This window comes from Microtus oregoni, unplaced genomic scaffold (assembly GCF_018167655.1).
Source record: "Microtus oregoni isolate MIOR12 unplaced genomic scaffold, Mior012 000014F_ref0000157, whole genome shotgun sequence".
In the NCBI taxonomy this organism is placed as follows: domain Eukaryota; kingdom Metazoa; phylum Chordata; class Mammalia; order Rodentia; family Cricetidae; genus Microtus; species Microtus oregoni.
Window position 1 is genome coordinate 19,041,040 of NW_024543073.1, and position 25,247 is coordinate 19,066,286.

Here is a 25,247-nt window from a genome sequence, read left to right on the forward strand (position 1 = left end):
GACTCTTTCAGTCTGTTACACATAGAATTTTTTTGGTGAATTTGATGAATGTTTGAAATTTTCTAAGTTGGCACTGAGAATCAGGGCTTAGACTCCATGGCAGCATTCATTGCTGCATAAGCGACCTCTTCTGTTCCTGCAGAAAACTATGTTTTTTCCTTGTAATCTTTACTTTATGCAGGTTTCAGTAAGGGCGAGTTAGCTGTGTTTTCTGGGATTAGTTAGCATTATCTAACCGGGGAAATTCAAGGTGGATTCACTTCTACTGTGGTGATTAAAGTGGCTTATACCTCTAGTGTCCTCATTTCCTTGTCATGTAGTATTGTAATATACCTTTCAGGATGCTCTAAATGCTTAGTGGCTGCAGAACCATAAAAATCAAGAGCGTAAGCTGCAGGTTCTTAAGACTAAAGCTTCAGGACTCACACAGCATAATTTCCTTTAATTCTTTTAGTTTAAGTAAGTCATAGGCAATGTCACTTGGCCTGAGGAACTAGACTCTACCTTCTGATAAGAGTTAAATGTAGGCCTGGCGGTGGTGGTGCACACCTTTAATCCAGTACTCAGGAGGCAGAGAGAGGCAGATCTCTGTGAGTTCAAGACCAACCTGGTGTACAAGAGCTAGAGAGCTAGTTCCAGGACAGCCAGGGCTACACTGAGAAACCCTGTCTCGAAAAACAAAAAACAGGCAACAAAATAAGTGTAAGTGTAGGGGACAGAAGGGATGGCTCAGTGATTAAGAGCACTGGCTGCTCTTCCAGGGTACCAAGGTTCAATTCCCAGCTCCACATGGTAGCTCACAACTGTAAGTCCTGTTCCAGGGGATCTGACACCTACACACAAGTATACATGTAGGCAAAATCACCAGTGCACATGCAGTAAGAATAACTTTTTTAAGAAAAAGAGTAAAGTAAAAATATTGCCGCTGAACTAGGCAGTGATGAAACAGCCTTTAATCCCAGCGCTCAGGAGGCAGAGACAAGCCAATCTCTGAGTTTCAGGCCAGCCTAGTCTACAGGGCATGTTCAGGACAGCCAGTGCTACACAGAAAAACCAATCCTATCTTGAGAAACAATCTAACAAACAAACTAAATATTAGGTAAGTAGGGAAAGAGAGAGAGAAAGAGAGAGAGAGAGAAAGAGGGGGGGGTAGACAGATGTAGATAGGTAGAAAGAAAGAAAGAAAGAAAGAAAAGAAAGAAATATAGATGCTACTATTTACAGTGTACTACAAACTCAAAATCTGAGGAACTCACACATCATAAAACTATTCTATATTATTTACTATTAGTTTCATAGCACAGCTACTGTCATCCAGACTTAGATGTATATGATATTATAGCATACCTTAAAACCACTGAAGTTTAATTACTGGAAATATTTTTTTAATTATTTAAAGCCAATATTTGTCATGCAGAATAGGCTAACCTTGAACCTCAAACTAGTAGTTCTCCTGCCTTAGTCTCCTGATGCCTAGATATTCACCACCACACCTACTTAAAAAAAAAATTATTAGTTCAGTCCTACTTATTACTTGGTACCATGTTTTAAATTTAGAAATAACAATGAGACGGGGTCATGGTTTTTTAAGAAAGTCAAGATGTGGTCCAAGACAGTGCTTTTAAAGAAATGCCCTTGAATTGAAGATGCACGCCAGTAATGTGTTTCTTATGAATGTACTGATCAATATGTCCATTTAGGGTTGTTTATTTTTCCCTGTGCGGTCCATTTTCTTTCAGGCTACTTCAAATTACCATGCAAGGAGGTTTGGTGTTCGTGCAGCCTTGCCAGGGTTTATTGCTAAGAGACTTTGCCCACAACTTATTATAGTGCCCCCAAACTTTGACAAATACCAAGCTGTGAGTAAGGAGGTAAGTGACTGTCCCACCCCAAACCCTTTTACTGGCTTTCTGTCACCTACTCTCGACTCCAGATGCCTTAGACTGTCAAGATGTGGTCTTAGCCACAGTAAAGGGTGAGCTGTTTATAGTGTATCCAGACATATCATTCTGTTTCCTGACGCTTTGCCTTCCATGTATTTTTCGTCTACTCTCAATCTCTCAATTCTCTACCATTTCTCAAAACTTTGTAAAGCCTTAATAATTAAAGCATAACGTTAATTTTAAATAATTTTTCTAGAGTAACCTAATATTCCTAATTTATAGAAGCTACTCACTAATTTCATTCTATTCTAAATTAAATTTACATAATCATTTTGTTGTTGTTGCTTGTTTTGACTCTGACTGTCTTGGAACTCACTGTGTAGCTCAGGCTGACCTGGGTTACCAAGCCTGTCTCTACTTTAAACAGAAGTAAAATTCACTTCGCGTGATTAGATTGTCTCATAATCCTACAGTTACTTGATCCATGTTTTGCCTATGAGACTTAAAAAATGAGGGATACTCTCTTGCTTCAAAAAGAATAAAATATAGTGATTTGTTTACATAATTTAAAATCCTGAACTATCCCTACTATCCCTATAAAAAAGTATCATTCCTTTGATTTTCACTAAAATTGATCTGTGGTACAGTGTGGAGACTTAATTCCTTGGTTAAGATCTAGAGTGCTGCATGTACATCACTCTTGGACTGCTGTTATACAGTGAAGTGTATCATAGAGCACTGTCTGAGCATGACTTGTAGTTCTTGCACTGTGGAGACAGGAGGTTGAGGAGTTCAAGGCCAACGTCAACCACTCAGTATTTTGAGGTCAGCCTAAGGTATATGAGCGTCTATCAGAAAAGAAAGAGGAGAAGAAGGCAGCTATCTAAATACTGAAACTATGGTGTACCACTCTTTTATTTTTTCAAGATTGTTTTTGATGATTTTTAATTGTATGTATGTGTTTATGCCTGTGTGTGGTAGGCACATTTGTGTAGATGCCTGTGGAGACAGTAGATTTCCTGAGTCAGACTCAGAGGTAACTGTGAGACGTCTGACATGGGTGCTAGCGTGTGTGCTCTTAATTGCTGAGCCAACTCTCTAGTTCTGATACAGTGCTTACAATCACTTAGACATGCAAGTGAGCTTTAAATTCCCTTATTTTAATTCTACCTCACTTTCTCTAGAAATATTGCCACCATACTAAAACAGGTTTATTCATTCAAAAGCAGTCTCTTAAATCAATTGTTTTGTTCCTATTTTTGAAAAAGTGGTAGGCAAAGAGAATATATTTTCAATAATTTTTTTTCTGTAAACACAGTTAAAAAATAAATAACAGCAGGGGCTGGAGAGATGGCTCAGTGGTTAAGAACATTGCCTGCTCTTCCAAAGATCCTGAGTTCAATTCTCGGCAACCACATGGTGGCTCACAACCATCTGTAATGAGGTCTGGTGCCCTCTTCTGGCCTACAGCATACACACACACACACACACACACACACACACACAGAGAATATTGTATACATAATAAATAAATAAATATTTAAAAATAAATAAATAACAGCATGAGTACAAGGTTTGGTAATTGAAAAAAAAAATCTTACGAAGACTTTGTAAGAAAGACCTTGAATCATACTCTAGCTTAGTAAAACTTCCCACAATATGACATGAGAACTAAATGATTTTTAGTTCTCTATCATCTGCTTATTTATGTAAGCTGGAAAAATCTTCAAATTTGAGCAACATCTTGCTAATTAATATAGCAAATGAGTTTTGCATGTAAATGCAGTGTTGATGCATTAATGTTTCTGGCCTGGCTAATAAATTTAAGGAGCATCAGTTTTGTCCGAATGTTAGGGTAACCTTGCTGTTCTTATCAAGTGCTTGGTGTTTATGGGAGCAGTCTGTTTTGTTCTGTGGTGGTGTCCGATGGAGAGAAAGAGAGCAGCACGAGGCTGTGCCTCCAGGGAGCACGGCTCATTCAGAGTCTTAGAGGACTGCCAGGCACAGACTTGCCAGTGTCCTTTTCCCCAGAAAGATACCATTCCCACCTGTTACAGAACGGCTTCTTCTGCAAGAACAAAGCTATTTAAAGCACTCTGAATAAAAGTATGGCAAGTTTTACATCATCATTTTCTAAAATTCCCCTCAGTTGTTCGTGACTACGTTAAGATAGAACAGTTACTTTTTTATAAAACAGAAAGTTCTCTAATGAAGCGAATCACAGCTTTTATATGTTAGATGAAGACTAACGATTCAGCAAAGATATTTTCTATTAACTAGGTAATTTTGGCAATCCTTCCCTTTTACTTCAGCTAATTCTTGTGTAGTTAAAAGACAAACAGCAAAGAGACTCCTTCATGATCTTATGTAATCAAGTTACCCCATATAAAAGGCTTTGCTGAACTATATTAGCTGTAATTCTAATCTTTGTGTATTTCCTGCATGTCACAAAGAAACTCCAAATTTTCATCTTTCGTTTAGTGCAAGCATGCTGTTTTTCTATAGATTTATCATCTTTTCCAGTCCAGATTCCTATAAATAGTAGAGCTTTATTTTGTGTGATTACTGTTCATATGATTAACTGAAATGTACTGCTCTCTAAAACATTCTTTAGAAGAATCTTTACAGTCTTCTTTTAAATAAACAAAAAATCTTCAGAAAAGAGATGAGAGGGAATACTTTTGATTGGCCGTGTTAAACCTTAGTCACTTTCTCTTTGTTCCTACTGGAATATTGTGCGAGATTTATTTAACTTGCTTTGTGTTTCTAGATGTAGGATGCTAGATTCAGGTAGCATCAGATGAGGCTATTTCACAGACTTTTGCCTTCATGATCTATTTTAGTGCAAAAGAGAATTTGACAAATATCCACTGGTAGTAAATTATTTATTCCTTAAATCCGTGAGCTATTGATTGCAGGATCATTACTCTAGATGCAAAGTAAGAATATTAGTGCTTTTTATCAGATATATAAGACAGGAAGCTTTGCTGTGGCAGCAGAATTTAAACTTTTGTTGTGGTTGTTCTTTTTGAAGGTGAAGGAGATTCTTGCTGAATATGATCCCAACTTTATGGCCGTGAGTCTGGATGAAGCCTACTTGAATATAACGCAGCACTTAGAGGAAAGGCAAGATTGGCCTGAGGACAAAAGAAGATATTTCAGCAAAACAGGAAATTCTGTCAAAATTGGTAAACAATTTATTAGAACTACCAACTAAATAGTAGCAGAAATCAGCCTTTGAATCACCCCAATTAATTCAGTCGTGTATATAGGATAGGATGAGATCTGTCTTTATAAACATGTAAAATCAGAAATGTGAACTATAAGTACAGTGTCTTTAAAGTCAGATGACAATGGTGGCTCTCCAGACTTTGAGGATCTGCAGAGTTCTTCTCCGGGGTAGTTGCAGAGCAGTTATTTTCTTAATATCAAAGGGTTTAGATTACGTAGAAGTGGAGGAAGTTCCTGTTTAAAGTGGCCTTTTTGTTGTTGTTATTATTGTTGATAGAAATCAGATTTAAAAAAAAAATTAGCCTCAAACACACTAAAATCTTTTTTGAGTTTGTTTTTCTTTGTTTCTCAGGTTTTTCTATAATCTAGTTGTAATACGATACTGTGACTGTTTTCAATCCTGCAAAGATTTATGACCTCACTCTCCCTTCTTCCCCATACACCTTACTGAGACCTTACTATGACTCAGGGGTTGGAGGCAGTAGGGACTCAGTGCCTCCGCTCCCACTCGAAGGTGGAGACCTTATTTATTTATTTTTATTTTCTGAGTCAAGGTCTCTTTCTGAATCTAGAGCTAACTGATTTTCTGGTAAGCTCTGGGGTTTTGTTGTCATTGTGTCCCATCACCCCTGACCCCTGGGTGCCCCCTTCCCCACCAGGTTTTTATGCAGGTACTGCAGAGCCCAACACAGGTCTTCAAGCTTGGTTAGCAAGCGCTTGATCCACGAAGGTATCGCCCTAGGCCCTCCATGACTCTTTTGTACAATTGAAAATTTCAGGACTCCATATGTTTTCCAAGCTATACTTTTATCATTTATCCAAAGCATTCTGATGTTAACACATTCCTTCTGCTTCCAGTCCCTTTGCCAACAGATCTTTTACTTCAAATGTCTGCCGTATCTTGACTCCATGAACAAAGTTCACCCAGCTGAGAAGGTGACCTAAAGGGATTCTCATCCACACATCCCAGCCCCATTTCATGTGTATAACCCATTCACAGCATCAAAGGGGTCGGCAGTGTGGGAAACATGGTAGTAACACTCCTTGAACAAAAATGGTAGTTGTACAATGGCATCCATTTTTTTCTCTTCTTCTTCTCCCTCCCCAACCCCCCATCTCTGCCTCTCTTGTTGTTGGGTTTTTTTTTTCTTTTTTGGTTTTGGGGGTTTTGTTGTTGTTGCTATTATTGTTATTCTTTAGAGATGGCTTTTTCTACATACCCCTTAACTGAGTGCTGCCTGTCCTCGACTTCACTCTGTAGACCAAACAGGCCTGGAACTCACGGAGATCCTCCTGCCTCTGCCTCCCCAGTGCTAGCATTAAAGGCGTATGCCACCATGTACTGGCAGCATCAAATTCTAAGCCTTACACTGTTAGGGGATCACCTTGTTTGCAGCAAGGTCAATGTAGACATCAAGTCGAAGCTTCATTACCTCATTACCTAGGAGGTAGGTCTCTCTTTTTCTTTGATGGAAACATATATATATTAAAGAGAGTAATAATTTCTGGACAAGGAAGCTTAGAATATCAACATCAAGCTGTGTGCTTGAGTGACTGAAATGCAGATGTGTGCTCTCATCTAGCTTTGTGCTCTCATTGCTTCAGTCCTGGAAGAGTGAAGGGCTTCCGGTCAGGAGAGGAAACCACTTCTGCAGTATGTTACACAGCCAGGCCACATGGAAGCAAAGCACAGCTGGGGTTGAGAAGATGCCTGTGTTGCTCTGCAGCGGCTCTGATGCTCCAGAGGCGGCACACTTTGCTTCCTGGAGCCGCTGCAGAGACGGCCTGGCACCTGGGTGGCCATACCTGGCCTGTCATTTGTCTGTAGCTCTTTACAATGAGTGACTTCTAGTCAGCCGATTGGAGGAAAGGGCTTCTGTGCGACCTTCATACAGCTGTTCTGTATTTCTGCTCCCCTCCAAGTTGCTCTAAGGTTTAAAAATCAGAATATAAAAATGGAAATGACCTGAAGCACAGATGTAATAAAAATAGGTTGTGTTATGAATGTGGCTTGTGAATTCAGATTTGGGAAACTTCTTTCTATAAATTAATTCATAGGCTGTAATTAAAGTTTGAAATTAATCAGGTATCTGTTATACTATTTATATATCTTTAGACATTTTCTAAAGACCAAGTTCATTTTTTAAGTAAAGTGCATTCAGATGTCTTGGAATTTAATTTAATTAAGCCCAGAATGTTTTCATACTCATAATCTCAACATTTTGAAGGCTGAGGCAATAGAAGTAGAAGTTCAAGACCAGTCTGGGCAAGATATGTAGTTAATTTAAGTCTACCCTGGGCTAAAATAAAATCAAGAATTTAATTGTTGCTTCTGCATTTACCTTAATTTGGGAAATACACGCTATGAAATGGGATCAGAAAACTCTGTTATTGATCTTATAAATACATTTAAATATTTTTATCCTATTGTAAGCTTAAAGAATAGTTTCTAATGGAATAGTTCATGTGAATATCTTTAGTATTGGTATCAGGGTAAAGTATTTTATACTATATTTGAAAAATGGGCATAAGCTAATAACTAATTGGTTATCTTACATTTTTAAAAAATAATGTGTTTCTTTGTTTGAGATGGGATCTCACTCTGCATCCCAGGATAAGCACAAACTTGCCATCCTCCTGCCTTATTCTCCCAAGTTTCTGGGTACCAGGATTACAGGCATGTATCACTATGCCCAACTACTTTTTAATAATAACAATAATAACTTTACTTTTTAATGATAACATTTTCCAATGTATTGTTAATTACACTTTTTTAAAATAAATTTTTCCATGATATTTGTTGAGCTCTACATTTTTCTCTGCTCTCCTCCCTGCCTCTCTCCTCCCCCTTTCAATCCTCCCCCAAGGTCCCCATGCTCCCAATTTACTCAGGAAATCTTCTGATCATTACACCTTTTTACTTTAAATCAGGACCCTCAAATATTGGATCAGACTCTAAGAATTTATATAAAGAAGTTCAACTTTCAGAAGTACTTTCCATTTATAGTAAAAGCACCCTCAGTGAAAGAAATGTTTTATTAATAAGCAACTTAAAAGCGTGCTGCTGGTGCATGCCTTTAATCCCAGCCCTTGGGAGGCAGAGGCAGACTGTGAGTTCGAGGCCAGCCTGGTGTACAGAGTGAGTTCTGGGACGGCCAGCACTGTTACACAGAGAAACCCTGTGAGGGGGATGGGTGAGTTAGCATTTGAAAAGAGACATTTGAGAGGATTTTAACATTTTTAAGGTTTCTTCCATGAATAAAGAAAAATTAAGTTTTTCCTCCTCCAAAACAAAATTTAATTTTGGTTGCGATTACTCTTATTGTTTAACGCTTTTTCCTCCTCGTTCCTAGTTTTAGCTTAAAAAGGATCTTTTTTCCCTTAGAAAAGAATACTGTGAAAAAACTTATTTTCTTAAAAAGTAATGGACTCCCAAAGTTAAACTATTTTCTTTACAATGTGCACTAAAGAAATGGATAATGGTCTTTTAAGGAAAGCCTGACCGCATTCTTTACTATATAGATACGATGATTTTTGATAGCCTTTTTTGTCTCGGTTTCTGGAAACAAAACTGAATTTGGTTTGTTTTCAGCAGTGTAGGAAAAGAGGTGGGCACTGATGCCTGTAATCCCACTCTTAGAAGACTTGGGCACCCTCGGTCATAGCTCAAGGCTAGCGTGGGCTCTGTGGTTAAGTGAGGCCAGTGAGGGTTCCTAAACTGTCTCTAGGAGACACATGAATGTGCACACACAGAGAGAGGAAGGGCAGGGGGAAGAAAGAGAAAAATAATAGAGGGAATTGGGATGGGGAAGACATTGAAAAAGAAAAAGAAAGAATGAAGTGAGACCGAGCCTAAAAATGTGTACTCCTTAAAATGAAGGTGACTTGTTGCTGTTGTTTTTAGACTTGGGTGAACCAGGTGAGGAAGCTGACAAACTGAATGAGGATGAAGGGTCCATCTCCCCGCTGCTGTTTGAAGACAGTCCTGATTTGCAACCCGAAGGAAATCCTTCCCAGCTAAACTCTGAAGAACAAAGCAATCTTCAAATACTCCAAAATTCAGTTGTTTTTGGAACATCAGCTGAGGAAGTGGTAAAGGAAATTCGCTTCAGAATTGAACAAAAAACAACACTGACAGCCAGCGCAGGTATTTAAGGGGATATTCCTTGTTGGAAAGTAGATGGTAACATTTGATTTGGCTGCTAGCTACTTCTATCTACTGAGGCTGGCTAAACCTACAGGTGAGCTGTTATTAAGCAAAAAGTCTATGACCCAAGGCAGAAAATATCATAAATCTAGAATAGTAATCCTTAAGTGTAAAATATATTTTAGTTGGATTTGTACAGAATTTTTGATTGGCACTTATACTAGATTATGTTGTAGGAAAGATCCTAGATACATGAAAGTTGGTGAACTCCCCCAAAATCCCACCAAGAAAAAGATCAATTTGCAATGTAGCAACTTAAGAACATCTGGTAAAAAACCAAAGCCAACAAAGTCCCCCTGCTTTACATATATTATCAACCCCTAAGAGCATCACAGGGCCTTAGCACAGGGAACTAATAATGGTTACAATCACTTCTCACAATGTCTGTGATAAATTGTCACATTATAAAAAATATTATCTTGTAAAGTCATGTGTGTTGGGATTAGGGTAATGTATTCTATTCCAAACGGTAAGCATGCACAATCAGCTTTAAGAAAATATCTATAAAGACCAAAATGAACTATTAACAAATGCATTTATATGTTACCTACTATAAGTTGTCTTAAGACTCCTAGAAATTGTAAATCATAGTGTGTGGTGGTTTCTTTGTGAGTAACAATAAAGATTAAGTTTTTATTGTTGTTGCTTTTAATGTATTGTAAGTCTGAAAATTTATTTTTAATGTGAAAGTTTACATTCAGAAAAACTTCTCGGAAAGTAAGCATCCATCATAGCTATATTCTGGATCTTTTCTGAGAAACAACCCTTACTCCTAGTGCAGTTGTAAGCAAGGCGCTGACACTTGGTGTTACTCAGTTCAGAAATTACGTTTGGGTGTGAAAATGTGGAGGCTCAAACAGTCCTCATTTCCTTGCCACAGCTATCATTCCCTTTCCCCAAAGGCACAGAAAGCCCTGGGGACATTGCCAGTAGCCAAATGTCATTTCAGATTATTTGCATTTAAGTTTCATTTTCTTATCACATAGTTAATTTTTTTTTTTAAATATTTATTTATTATGTATACAATATTCTGTCTGTATGTCTGCAGGCCAGAAGAGGGCACCAGACCTCATTACAGATGGTTGTGAGCCACCATGTGGTTGCCAGGAATTGAACTCAGGACCTTTGGAAGAGCAGGCAATGCTCTCAACCACTGAGCCATCTTTCCAGCCCCACATAGTTAATTTATACATAGCAACTTCTTTGAATGATTGATTCCTCTTCTTTTGAAGGTATTGCCCCCAACACAATGCTAGCAAAAGTGTGCAGTGATAAGAATAAGCCAAATGGACAATACCAAATTCTCCCCAGCAGAAAAGCAGTGATGGACTTCATCAAGGATCTGCCTATTAGGAAGGTGGGATTTTATATGAAATCGTCATTTGTGTACATACTCTGAATTTGAGAGAGGCGCCAGACACATAATAAATATTCTTTGCTGGATAGTCATAAAATAATAGATGGCAGGTGAGAACTTTGCTGTACCTAGAACCTTGGAAGTCATGTTTAAGGAAATCAGCTGCAGGAGAGCTTAAAGTAAATAAGAGATGGTGGACTTGTAAGTCCATACCTGCAAAGGGCAGAGGACGCAAGAGGAGCACGGGGAGGAGGGCTTTCAGCTTCAGCTTAGTGCTCCCATGGCTCTCCAGTCAGGCAGCTAGTAGACAAATAGGTGTGCACCTCAAAGGGATAGAGATTTTGTTTCTGAGAAAATTAAACCAAAGTACTTCACCATCTTAAGGTGATAGAATTTTCCCACAAGGATGCAGAAATGACATATTTTATTATTTATAGCTTCTGGATTTTTGTGCTGTATGTCCTCTTTATCTTTTTGAACAATTGTTTCCCTATACTATATGACAGTCTAGAGCCTGCTCAAGATAATAGCCATGATTGAGTTTGTGTAACGTATTGCTCAATGTTCAAGGAAAAGGCTATAGCAAAGGCCACAGTGTTGATGATTCCTAGGTACTATATACACACAGTAGTTTTTTCTAAGGTTTGAATAAGTGTTCTATTTTTTTTAAGTTCTAGGTGCAAATAGTGGGTAAATTCAAATATTGGTGAGATTTTAAAATCTCATTTAAAAGTTCTTAATTATAAAATAATTAAAATAATTTAAAAATCCTTAGTTATAAAAAAACATGAGATATAGAGTACACTATAAATAATAAAATATGTCATCTCTGGAACCTTATGGGAAAGTTTATTATTTTAAAGATGGTAAAGTACTTTGGTTTAATTTGTCAAAAACAAAATTCTAAATCCCATCGGAGTGCAGATATTAGTATATTAAAGAATCACAAATATTGTACTAAAAAGTTTTTGTTTGTTCGCTCTACCATTTCCAAAATTTGTATGCTCACAGAATTCTTTTTTAGGTGCCTTTAAAAACTCTATTGAATTAAGCTGTGTGACCAAAACATGTCTTCTTGCATGACATGTAAAAATAATATTATTCATACCTTTTGTTAGCTACGGAAGATTATAATCTTCAACTGTTACTCGTGGCAGACAGTTTATTTAGCATGTTCAAGGCTCTGCATTCAAGCTTCAACACCAACATTCTCCTGCAAACACGCACACACTTATGATCTCATTTTAAAATCCTAAATTATAAATGTTGGTTCATCTGTGACTATACCATTCTGAACACACCCAATTTCATCTAAGTGTGGATTCTCTTGTAGGTTTCTGGAATAGGAAAAGTGACAGAGAAAATGTTAATGGCCCTGGGAATTGTTACTTGCACGGAACTCTACCAGCAGAGAGCATTGCTTTCTCTCCTTTTCTCCGAGACATCCTGGCATTATTTCCTTCACATCGCCCTGGGTCTAGGGTCAACAGACCTGGCAAGGTATCTATAGAGTAATTCGGCTTTTTATCATTCTCATTATCATTTATCGGTGTCAGTTTGAACCTTTTAAATGTTTTTAAATTCATCTTGACTGATTTAACTTAGGTTCTATCTTGGTTAAAGTTGTCAGTTTGACTATGGAAAAGGGGAGATAATGACTCACTTCTGGGTGTTGGCTTCAGTGGTGAGGAATATGGGAGAAAGGAATGGTGGTTACTTCCATCCCCTGCCTGTCTTGTTCTGTTTTCAGATTGTAAAAGGAAGGTTGGTGGTCAGGTTGTTGAGGAAAGAAAAGTAGCTTATGTTCCCCAGTTTATTCTTTAGCCAGATTCTGATGTGTGAATGGATACTGTGTATTTATCTTCCATTGGACACTTGTAAGTGCTAGAGACATTACTCGTGGGTTGGACAAAGTTCTGCCTTCATGAAGTTTACACCCTAGTATGAGAAATAGAAAATCCCAAAGAAACAATGCAGAGAGTGAGGTGGAGTGAGGGCTAAAGAGTGACGTCAGAGATCTCTGCTGGGTTGACAGTCGTCCCGAGGTGAGGGCTAAAGGGTGACGTCAGAGATCTCTGCTGGGTTGACAGTCGTCCCGAGGTGAGGGCTAAAGGGTGACGTCAGAGATCTCTGCTGGGTTGACAGTCGTCCCGAGGTGAGGGCTAAAGGGTGACGTCAGAGATCTCTGCTGGGTTGACAGTCGCCCGAGGTGAGGGCTGGAAGGCGCTGACCTCGCAAAGCCCTGGGAAAAGCTGGGACACCTAAACAAAAGTTCTGTGTTTTCTTCTGCCAACTTTTCGTCTGGGTTTTGAACTGTTGTGGATGGATAGAGAGAAGCATGAAAATCCTCAAAGTCAACCCTAGGCAGTGTTTTTATCATGATCTGTCCCGATAGCAAACCTTCAAAAGACTGTAGGGTGGGTTGTGGGGGGGAGTGCAGTGAGACAGGCATACAGCACCATCGTGCCTGGCTCTCTTTAGATTCTGTGCTTAAATTAAAGGACAGCAATAAAATCAAGAGGATGTGGATAAAATTCATTACAGAAAAAACAGCAAAGTCTGATGATGAGTTAGAGGCTAGCCGAGGCGAAAAACATAGTGAGACCCATCTGTCGGAGAGAGGGCGGGGCATACAAAGCTGGAGGAATTCTTCTCTACTCATTCTTTGTTCCTTGAGGCTGCAGTTTGAAGACTGATCTTGCATGTACATAATGGAAGTGAAATCACAATTGTAAGTTGTAAGTGATCTAGATTGCTTATTAATGCAAATATTGTCATATTTTCAGTTTGATATAATGCAGCAGGTATTAGTCTGTAGTATAGAGAGGCCAGTTTTAGGTGAAAGATCGACAACTCACTTGTGATGTACTGTAGCCGGCCTTCCTCCCCTCAGCCTGTGTTCTCTAGTGCCCTGTGCAGCTTCAGTTTGTAGTACTTCTCCCTTCTGAGCATTCCGCCCTTTGTTGTTGTTATTTGTTTAGTTGTTTTTTGTTTGTTTGTTGAGTTTGGGGGGCTTGGTTCTTGTGATTGAACCTCACATATATTAGGTATGTGCTCTACCACTGAACAACATCCTCTCTCTCCTATTTTGAAATAGGGTCTCACCTAAGTTAACCAGGTGACTTTGAACTTACCTAATAGCCGAGGCTGGCCTTGAACTTAAAGGCCTCTCGCCTCAGGATCCCTAACAGCTGGAATTGTTGCTATAGGATTGTGTTGTCGGGCCTACCTTCTTTCGCTCTGGTTTTGTTTTGCTTTTCAGTATTGGGACTCAAACCCAAGGCCTTGGTCATGTGAGACAAGGTCTGTACTTACATTCTCGAGCAACTCTTAGGCATATTACATCCATTAAATGTTTGGAAAATGAATAAAACAAGTGTTACCTCAATTTCTTTAATTCAGTTGTCCCTATTAGAGTAGCTAGAGTCCAGTCAAAGTAGGTGGTTTAGGTCCTCAGTCATCATCCTATACCACATTCTGACTGAGATGAAATAACGAACAATATGTAGGGGAGGAGTTGGTGTAGAAGCCCCCAAACGAAACAGCATTGAATTTCTGAGATGTAGATGGAGCTTGTGGTCGGGAACTTACGTTGCTGCTTCCTGTTGATTTTCATACGTTTAATATTCAGACTTTTAATAGAAGCAGGTTAGATACTATTTCCAAATATTTTTCTACCATAGATATATAAGTGATCCATAACACATGAAATCAAAGTATCTTATCTATTTATGTCTTAGAGACAGTGTCACTTTTAGATTTAAAAAAAAGCATCCATGGTTTTTGTAAGATAAAGAATTTTGAATGAAGTATTTAAAGAGAATGTTAGGGGCCTGTAGAAGTGGGTCATCAATTAAAAGCACCAGAGGACCCAGTTTTGATTCCGAGCACCCATGTGGTGGCTCCATTTTCAGAGGCATTCTCTTTTTTTTTTTTTTTTTTTTTTGGAGACAGGGTTTCTCTGGAGCCTGTCCTGGAACTCGCTCTGTAGACCAGGTTGGCTTCGAACTCCAAGACCCACCTGCCTCTGCCTCCCGAGTGCTGGGATTAAAGGCATGCGCCACCACCGCCCAGCTCTCTTCTGACTTCTGTGAGCACTGAACATACATGGTGCACAGACAGACATAACAGCAAAACACTCATACACATAAAATTAATTAATTAATTAATCAATCGATCAAAAGGAATATATTAAATTCTCTTATTGACCAAAAGTGATGTGGGTGACCTTCTGTGTAAGTGTTGCTATTATTGTTTAATGAATGAAGCTGTTTTGGCCAATGGTTTAGCAGAGTAAAGTCAGGTGGGAAATATGTACAGAGATATAGAGAGAGTCGGCGGAGTCAAGGAGATGCCATCTACCTGCCAAAGGACACAGAAGCCAGAACCTTAGCCACAGTGATACAAATATTAATAGAAATGTATTGATTTAAGATATAAGAGTTATCTATTGATATGCCTGAGTTGTTGGCCAAACAGTGTTGTGATCAATATAGTTTTGTGTGATTATTTGGGTCTGAGTGGCTGGGAAATGAAAGCACAGTCTCCATTTACATAATGGTGCCCAATGTGGGGCTCAGACCCACAACTCTGAGATTAAGGGTCTCATGCTCTACCAACTGAGCTAGAACTCAATTTTCTTTGAGAAATAAATACTTTTTTTTCTCATTTCAGAGATGGAGAAAGAAAAAGCATGAGCGTTGAAAGGTAATTTTTTTATGTTAAATAAAAATAAAGTTAATGATCCATTATTCAGTGTATATTAAACTGTTTCAAGTTCATTTTTAGTAAAATATCACTACAGTAAAAAAATGTTTCACAGTTTGGGCAGCTTATACCCCAAAGTAAACGCCTATGCTCAACACATTATCTTTGGTTGCTGTGCTCACAGTAGAACAGCATAGTTGACATTTATACTTTTAATACAGATGTTACTCCTGTTCAGAGAAAACTAGGCATTTTAGGATTTCTAATCTTCTTTATAAGAACAATTAAATGTTTATCTGAGAGTGATAAAACATTATAGTGGAAGTTCTAAGAACTTCAGGTATTGGCCAAGTGAACAGAGGTTTCAAGTTACACGTTGAGCATCTGTGATATGAATTTCGGAAATCTGACATGCTTCAAAACCAAGATTTTCCGAGTGCTGAGATGCTGTCGCACATGGAAAACTTTGCCCCTCGTTTTATGTGATGGTTTTCCATCAAAACAGAGATTATTAGAACACTGTGTACAAGTACCTTCAAGCACTGTGTATAAGGTGTATACGAAACAAATGAATTTGTTTTAAAACTTGACTCCTATCTGAGGATATCTCACTGTGTACAGACAGATGTTGCATGTTAACTTGTCTTAAAAAGCAACCCAAATATAAATCTCCCTTTTTAAATGTTTCAGATAAAGAGTCGAGCCTGACGTAATATTGGTAAAGGAGAAGTTAGAGAGTGTCTAGTTTTGTGGCCTAGCATCTTGTTTGGAGCCACATGAAATCCTAATGGCACTTTGTTTATAGGGAAATGTGTCCATTTTAAAAGTCCCTCAATTATTTCTTCAAAACATCAGAACTATGGAGACATTTAAGTATCACTGACTGTTTCTCTTCTTTTTGATTTTCAAAGATGCACTAGGGTATCAAATTTGGTTCGGAACTAGGGGAGGAAAACCCTGGTTCACAATCACATATAAAGTGTTAGTTTCTTTGCTATATAAAGAATTTGTAATAAGAAAGTACCAATATGCCAGTTAAAAAAAATGAGTGAAAACTGAGCATGGTGGCATATATATACCTTTAATCCTAGTTTTAGAGAGGAGGAGACAAGACCGATCCCTGTGAATTCAAGGGCAGCCTGGTCTATATAGCAAGTTCTAGCCCGACCAGGGCTGCAAAGTAAGATCTTGTCTTAAGAAAAGAGAAAGCATAAAATTGTGGATTTTTGTCGATCAGTGTACCTATCTAAATATTTTTGATCACTTATATAGAATGTAGATATTTTTACTTAATTATGTGTTAGTTGATGTGAAAACTTTAATTTGTACTGAGAAAAATGTTAGGTTATTTGAATGTACTCTATTGTTATCAAATTATCCCTCTGTAGTTTACACTGTGCACCCAAATCCTTCTTGTCTCTCTAGGACGTTCAGTGAGATCTTTAAAACAGAAGAACAGTACAGCTTATGCCAAGAACTGTGCACTGAACTTGCTCGTGATCTCCAGAAGGAAGGACTGAAGGTGCTGAGTTTTTATGGGATGATCTCAATTTTTAGCTTTTCTCATTATAGTACTCTAAGTCAAGAGACCACGCATTTGTTAAAGTGGGTTACAAATAAAATAGAATATTCCTATTCCCAACAATCAGAAACAAAGTTGAGTCTGACCTGTGTGTGAGGTCTGTGATGAGGTCACTCTGTGAAGGACACCTTGTGACCCTGGAGTGGTTCCAGGGTGATAAGACCAGCTCTGTGCCCTTAGCGCCCTGTCTGAGTTAGGTGCCAGGTCAGACTTCCAGTCATCCTTGGAGGCTTTGCTCACAGGGACAGTGACCTTCTAGAGCAGGCATTGTGTTTCAGGGCTCTGGTCCTGGTTAACACATTGAGATCGAAGCCTGGAGTGCCCTGAACTGTCTTCCTTCAGAACAGTCCACATTTAGTGTTTTCTCAGTCCTCTCAAACCGGGGCTAGTTATTAGAAAGTGTAATACAAAAGTATTAAAAAGTTATAGCAAAAATTCAAGTATCTGAGGAGAGTTTTTACTTCTAGCTCTTCTCTACTTGAGTGTAAAATAGTATTTTTGGAGAAGTTTTTGAGATACACTCTTATTTTTACAGTCATTTCAGACTTCCAGGACTGTTTCTAATAACAATGATCTCCACTATAGCTCTCACCCGTTTTCCTCAATTGTTAACATTTGATAGATTTTTGTCACAGTAGAAAAGTGACATTAGTACTGCTGTTAACCAAGTTCCAACTGAGTCTGGATCGCTCTTGTCTTTCTATGAATTCTCTCCAGAGAACCGCGGGTGGCTAGTGTCCTGTCACCCTAGTTTGGTCTGAGTTTGTTGCCCTTCCCGCTTCTTTATAGAACCCAGTCTTGAGAACCTTATAGCCTACAGAATGCCACTCTGTTGCTTGTCCTGTGGTGTAGGCTGTAGTGTGGAAAGAATACCACAAAGGTGAGGTGGCCTTCCCATCATTTCCTGCCGCCGTCATCACCTGGTTAAGGGAGTGTGTGAGAGGCTTCTCCAGCCTGAAGTTAGTGGTTCTGAAGTGAGTCAGGAAGTGAGTCAGAAAGCTGAACTGGCCTCAAGTGGAACAGCTGCCCATTGCTTTAACCCCAGGAAATACTAAACTGTCATCAGTCCTCCCCAACTGGAGCCTCATGTCCCTAAGACACCAGCTGTAAAGATGATTCCTAGAAACTTCTAGCGCAGCACTCTGGCTTGTGACAGTCTTGCAGTAAAGGCTGACCATTCATTCCCTGGCCTTCAGTGCTAAATTAACCTTAGGGAGCTGGACAGTAGATGGAAAGGTGGCAGTTCACTTTGCTCTTCATATAAAAGTATTTCTTAACTGGCTGAGGAAGGAACTACTGATTATTCACTAAGTGATATTCACTTAGTGAATTAGAACTACTGATTATTCACTAAGTGATATTTTTCAGACACAGATCTTAACTGTGAGAGTTTACAGGACCATGTTTTATAGCAGCTGATTACAGTGCATATTCCTACGTACAGACAGCCTTCCCAAACATTTCTAACCTGCAGTCAGCTGATCCTCAGCTCTGAAGCCTGCCGTGGTAACGTACTGCTTGTCTTATAGGGGAGAACTGTTACCGTTAAGCTGAAGAACGTGAATTTTGAAGTAAAAACTCGCGCGTCTACAGTTCAGTCCACCCTTTCTACTGCAGAAGAAATATTTGCCGTTGCTAAGGAACTGCTAAGGACAGAAATTAGCGCGGCTTCTCCACATCCCCTGAGGTTAAGATTGATGGGTAGGCCTCTCTCCCCCCCTCCCCTTTCTTGTTTTCCCTTATATGTTTAATGGCCCCTCCCTAAAAAATAAAGTCAACTTGGGAGCTCTTTTTCCCTCTGTTTAAGAACTTCCCACTCTGCTGTTGTACATTGTAATTCCTAGAGCCAGATGCATGGTCAGAATGTGATTTTAATTCTGTCTGGACCTATGGGAATTGTTCTCATCCTTTTTTCTGAAGTCCTTGAGGCAAGGTGTTTCCAAATGCCAAACTTAACAGACTTGGGAAACAAATGCAGGGCATTTAAATTATCCTCTGTAATGCTCTGTTGGGGCTTTAGTGCATGACATGAAGAAACACGTGGCTATTTCTGTCACGAAACAACGAAGACAACTTGTTCTTTGGATTGTGAGGGTACTAGATGACATCATGTCAGTTTAGTCAACTAAGAGACTTTAGCTACAATTGCAGAAATTTCGGATTTCAGAATTACAGTCCCAGCTTGTGACACTGCCCGTTGTTACCTGTGGGACACAAACTAGAAAGCTGTGCTTCCACGTGACTGTGAGGTTGCTAAGAGAGAACATTAATCTTGCTTTCACACTTGGAAACCATGCACAGTGAAACCACTGAAGGACGTATATTGAAAAGAACCAAATAGCTGGGCAGTGGTGGTGCACGCCTTTAATCCCAGCACTCGGGAGGCAGAGACAGGCGGATCTCTGTGAGTTTGAGGCCAGCCTGGTCTACAGAATGAGTTCCAGGACAGCCAATGTGACAAAAAACCCTGTCTCGAAAAACCAAAAATAATAAATAGTAATAATAATCATAAATAAATAAAATAAAAACAGCCAAAGAGCAAGTATGTACAGAAACTTTATTCATAATTGCAAAACCTAGAAGCAAGCAAGGTTGTCCAGACAATGGGAGATGTTCAGTATATAAATAAGCTACAAAAGGACAAGGAGCAGACTTAAGTAAATATTGCTAAGTGAAAGAAGCAAATATTGTATGATTCCAGCTATTTGGCATCTTGAGAAAGGCAAAACCTTGGAGACAGTGAAAAGACAATATTGCCCAGTGAGACAGATGAAGAGAGAAAGCAGAGGCCTTGAGGCTAGTGAAACAAGTCTGAATCTAATGGTGAATTCACGTCTTTATAGCTGCATCTTAACTGATAGCATGGACACTGCTAAGAGTGGATGCTGGGGGAAACCGTAGACTGGGTGATAGTGCCGCATCAGTGCACGTGTATAGTACTGGAATTTGTGTGTGAATGACAGCAGAGGGCATATGGGAATTCTCTGTTCAATAGTCATGAAAATGAAGCACTCCTTAGAAAGTGAAGTCCACTGAAAAAAGAAATCAGAGCTGAAGTCTCTGTAGCTGACTCCAATTAGCTACTGCCTGCTTAATGGCACCCATGTGAAACATTACTGCAAGTTCTATATAATCACACCAACTCCAATATATTAACGTTTACTGATACCCAGTTTTATAAAGCAAAGTAAGTTTTTCATAATGTAAGCTTCAAAAAAGTATCCTTTAATTTGGAAAATGTTGGTCTGAGAATGTGGCTAAGTGGTAAATTATATGTATAACATGCCAAAGATTTATATATGGGTCCAAACCTTAGCATTTAAAAAAAAGAGTATGTATGTATATGAGTGTGTACATCTCCAGAGGCACTTACTTCTCTAGTTACCTTTTGCATATGTGTCATAATAATACAAATGTTCCCTTTGTATGGGTGTGGCTACGTTTATACACATAACATAAAGTGACGGTTTGGGTTTCATTTAGGTGTGCGGATGTCGACTTTTTCCAATGAAGATGACAAGAAGCACCAACAAAGGAGCATCATTGGCTTCTTACAAGCTGGACACCAGGCTTTGCCATCTCCTGGGTGTGTTGTAGACAAAACCGACAAAACTGACTTTGTAAAGCCTTTGGAAATGTCTCATAAGAAGAGTTTCTTTGATAAAAAACGATCAGAAAGGATCTTGAGCCATCAAGACGCACCCAGTTGTGAAATTGTGGATCAGCAAGCTGTACAGACCTCACAACCATTCCAGGCATTAAAGAAAACGAGCGAGAGTTTGGAAACATCAAAGAATTCCAATAACTGTCAGACATTTATGTGTCCAGTTTGCTTTAGGGAGCAAGAATGTATCAGTCTGGAAGCCTTTAACGAACATGTAGATGCATGTCTGGATGAACCATCGACCAGTGAGAACTCTGATTCCCGTGCTTCCTCGGCAGCTATTGGTCAGAAGGAAGATGCACATCATTCTCTTCCACTGTGTGAGAAGCGGGATTATGACGATGCCGAGATCACTTCAGCGGATGATGTAGATCTGGTAGAAACTGAAGACAACTCATTGAAAGCAGCAAGTATGGACACTTTAGGGAATAATCACAGCAAAGAGGAATGTTTTGATATTCCAAACCAGTCTTGTCCTGTTTCATTGGCGAATGAAACTGTCAGAATATTAAGTAGGCAAGAGTCCATCCAGCCCTGTCCAGATGAGGTGGTAACAGGACGAGCTCTAGTTTGTCCTGTTTGTAACCTAGAACAGAAGACTTCTGATCTTACCCTCTTCAATGTGCACGTGGATATTTGCTTAAATAAAGGCATTATCCAAGAATTGAGAAACAATGAAGTTAATTCAGCTAACCAACCCAAAGGGAGCTCCAGAAGAACTGGTAAGCATATAGTCATGAAGAAGAATGCAGCACGGGTTGGAGACCGACCAGCAGCCCTTGCTAGTCTTGCATAGGACCCGGGGTTGGTCCCCAGAACCCACATGGTGGCTCACAGCCATCTGTAACTCCAGTTCCAGGGGATTCAGTGCCATCTTTTGGTCTCAACAGGCACATATACAGTACACAGACATACATGTAGGCAAAACACCAATACACTTTAAATTAAAAAATAAGAGGAATGTGATTTTCTAGGGATACGTCTTCCTAAACTTACTGAAAGTGTTAAATTTGAAATAGAGACTATTAAAAGCGTGGCTTGTGTTGGCTCTCCTTGAGGAAAATAATAGTTCTGCCTTACCATGGCTAGAAATAACTCAGACTGAGCTTTTGAATTGAGGGGAAACTCAAGTTTAGTTTTGATTTAATATAGAATGAAGTTAAAAGTGAAAGGATCCGAGTGATCTAAACAAAACAGAAATTCCCTGGGGAGCAATCACTGGTGCGCAGTGACAGACCAGCTGTGCTCAGAGAGCCAGGAAGCCTGGCACTTGTCTGTCTGTTGTGCTGATGTAGCAGGGTAATGCCAGGAGAACTAGTAAAGTTTAAGGAAACGATACTATAAGATTAACCTTGTGAGACTGGCCATGTGGCTTGAGGGTGTAGCTGCTGGATAACAAGCCTTTCAATCTGATTTTGATCTCTGGACCACATGATGGGAGGAAAGAACCGACTTCCCAAAGTCGCCCATTCACCTCCAAACGTGTACACGCACATGGAAGCGCTAGTTTACTTAATGTAATACAATAGTCTTAAAAGTTAGTTTGGAGTATGTATAATATTATCTTTAGTCTGGCAGCTTTATCTCTTTCATGTTTGTGAAGCTTTTTCAATTGTTTTGTCTTTTTCCTGATGGAATTTCTTGGTTTTTCTTTGCCCTGCAGACAGACTTCAGAAGGCTGCAGGAAGGACAAAAAGGTATGACTGAGAGCCACAAACTCAAGTTTTACTCTTGAGATTTTAGGGGCTAACCTTTGCTTTTATAACTAACCAAGTAACATTTTAAGAACTGTTTTTGCAGGCTGGGAGGTGGTGGTGCATGCCTTTAATCCCAGCACTCGAGAGACAGAGGCAGGTGGATCTCTGTGAGTTCGAGGCCAGTCTGGTCTAAAGAGCTAGTTCCAGGACAGTCTCCAAAGCTACAAAGAAACCCTGTCTTGAAAAACCGAAAAATAAAACAAAACTGTTTTTGCAAAATTATTTTCACATATTTCCTTCTACATAGAAATTGTGTATTCTTTCTCATTCCAGGCCAGGACTGAAGACAAAGAGCTCCACATCGAGGAAAACAAAAGCCCAAAGTTCCAGACATACCCTTGATATATTTTTCAAATGAACTTTGAACATTTTTATTGAAATTTTAGTTTTATATTCAATGTATTTGTTCCTTCTCATTTTAAATTTATTATTTAGGGAAGACAAGTACAATAATACCTCCCCACATGGCCTTTTTAAAGAATGTAGACTATATATTAACTTATTTCTTTATATTTTCTTTAATAACCATAAGAATCTCATTCCCAGAATATATTAAGTTGGAAATCAGTCTTGTTAGAGATAACTTTAAAACAAAAGTAAAAGGGGCAGTCAGAAGATGATATGCTATTTTATGATGAATATAAAATACTTATTAGGACTCTGAGTCATGTGCTCTTGTTTCTGCACGGGCATTTTAGAGCCTAGCCTCTGTGTCAGCACGGGCATCTTAGTACCTAGCCACCAGGTCAGCACGGGCATCTTAGTGCCTCGCTGCCCCGTCAGCAAGGGCATCTTAGTGCCTAGCCACCAGGTCAGCACGGGCATCTTAGTGCCTACAGGCATCTTAGTGCCACTGAGTTGCCACTGGATGCTGCTGGACTTGCCCTTGTGTCTGTAAGTGTTCTGTGAGCATTTGTAGTTAGATTTAACCATGAGGTCTGTGAAGAACATTAGTTTAACAGAGATAGCATGGGTAACTGCAGGAAAGCAATGCACAGTATTATCTGTGTTTGAAGGACTTGTTCAAACTACTGTTAATTGTTTTCCCTTACTTACAATTTCTTTAACTTATAAATAAGCACTTGGTTCATGTAAAGAAATATTTAGTTTATAACTCAAAATTGTTTGTTTTTTTAACTCAGTACTTTAAATGGCAGTATTTCGTTTCTTGGTAACTACGTTTGGCTCCCTACAAGTCGGTAGTAAACAAGATGAGTTGTGACGTCACTTGATTTTCTTCCTCCTCGTTAAGAGAAATGTGCAGCTCAGAAGATGAACGCCTGGTGAAGGTCTGCCCTTCCTCAGCTGATGTCCGCGTGTCTCTGTTGCTATTTGTGAAGGAAGAAAGATTTGCAGCAGTTGAGGAGTTGTTCCGGAGCATGGCTCCACCCACACGCTCTTATCAAAAAGCCCTTTTTGCTACTGCTTTAAGAACTGAATCTTGCACACGCCTTTAATCCCAGCTCTCAGAAGGAAGAGGCAGGTGGACCTCTGAGTTCAAGGCCAGCCAGGTCTACAGAGAGAGTTCTAGGACAGCTGGAGCTACACAGAGAAACCCTGTCTCAGAAAACAAAAAAGGAGAAAGAGAACTGAATCTTTTTTCTTATGGTTTTGGTCTTTGAATATTTTAGTTCATTTAGAGTAGACAGGGAAATATTTGAGGAATAGCTAACATCCTTAGGGCTTTGCAAAGCCTTTGCCACAGTCACAACCTGACTTTTAATTACTGGCCTCGTTAAAGATAGGCTGAAAGTTTGCTGATGTGCTAGTCCCCTACCTATACACCATGGACAGTCCCAAAGCAATGGTGTTTTGGTTATTGATTGTGATTTACTTATGTAAATTATTTATAAAATTAAGTTCAGTGAAACTGATTTAATGTATTGAAAAGTAGATATTACTATATTTATTGTTTTCCCCCATCTAAATTTATTTTTACTGTTTTCCACATTAAATAATAAATTATTTTCATTTAGATGCCCCATTTAATTGAATGCCATAATATATAACATTTAATAATTTAAAGTAAAAATTTAAAACCTTTGAGAATCTCTTACATGTGTAATTATTTACATTATTTTCTTCTCTTACTCTTTCTCTTTCAACATCTCCCATGTTCCCCTCAATCTCTCTCAAATTCATGACCTCTTTATAAATTATTATTGTTATATATAGGAGGTGTGTGGGGTGTGTGTGTGCACTGTTACTTGTATGTAACCCGCTGAGTCCATTTAGTACAGCTCTATGTCTGTGTGTCTAGGTCTGACTACATGGGGCTGATTAATGTACCCGTGATTGGCCCTGGAGCAGATGGACTCTCCCACTTTCAGCTGTCATTAATTACTTGGAGCTCTTCATGTAGGATGGAGCCTTGTGAGATTTCCCCATCCATGTTGGCATGTTTAACTAGTATTGCCATTGTGTAGATCTTGTTTAAATGACTATGTTGTTGAGATTTTGTTGGTATAGCTTCCTCGTCATACATAGAAGACATTGTTGGCAGACTTCCTGGTCCTCTGGCTCTTACAGTCTTTCCACCCCATCCTCCACAGTTCCCTGAGCCTTAGGTGCAGGAGCCGTGGTGCAGGTGCCTCAGTCAGGGTGGCATATTCCCCTCTCAGCAGGAGAAACCAGGGCTTCCTAGAGGAATGACTGCCTCCCCACCAGAAGGCTCCTAAGCAGAAAGCTTTGTCTTGGTCTCTCCAACCCAACACAAGTTCCACGTCTCTCTCATTCCTTTGTGTGTCGTCCCAGCTTTGAGTCACACCGCAAATCTGTTTCACCATCCCGACCATCCCTGACCATCCCGACTATCCCTGACCATCCCGACTATCCCTGACCATCCCGACTATCCCTGAC

At 39.3% G+C, this 25,247-nt stretch overlaps 1 protein-coding gene across 1 annotated transcript in view; it reads left to right on the plus strand.

The window, feature by feature from the left end:
- The window catches only part of Polk (DNA polymerase kappa), a 59,945-nt gene extending 35,524 nt beyond the window's left edge, over positions 1-24,421 (plus strand). The window contains exons 5-15 of the mRNA XM_041663421.1: positions 1,740-1,871; positions 4,918-5,071; positions 9,019-9,261; positions 10,554-10,678; positions 12,012-12,178; positions 15,353-15,385; positions 16,811-16,907; positions 18,497-18,668; positions 20,451-21,353; positions 22,295-22,328; positions 22,662-24,421. Of these exons, the coding sequence (XP_041519355.1) occupies positions 1,740-1,871; positions 4,918-5,071; positions 9,019-9,261; positions 10,554-10,678; positions 12,012-12,178; positions 15,353-15,385; positions 16,811-16,907; positions 18,497-18,668; positions 20,451-21,353; positions 22,295-22,328; positions 22,662-22,746 (2,145 nt within the window). The 3' untranslated portion in view covers positions 22,747-24,421. The remainder of the gene's footprint in view (positions 1-1,739; positions 1,872-4,917; positions 5,072-9,018; positions 9,262-10,553; positions 10,679-12,011; positions 12,179-15,352; positions 15,386-16,810; positions 16,908-18,496; positions 18,669-20,450; positions 21,354-22,294; positions 22,329-22,661) is intronic.
- The last annotated feature ends 826 nt before the right edge of the window (positions 24,422-25,247 follow it).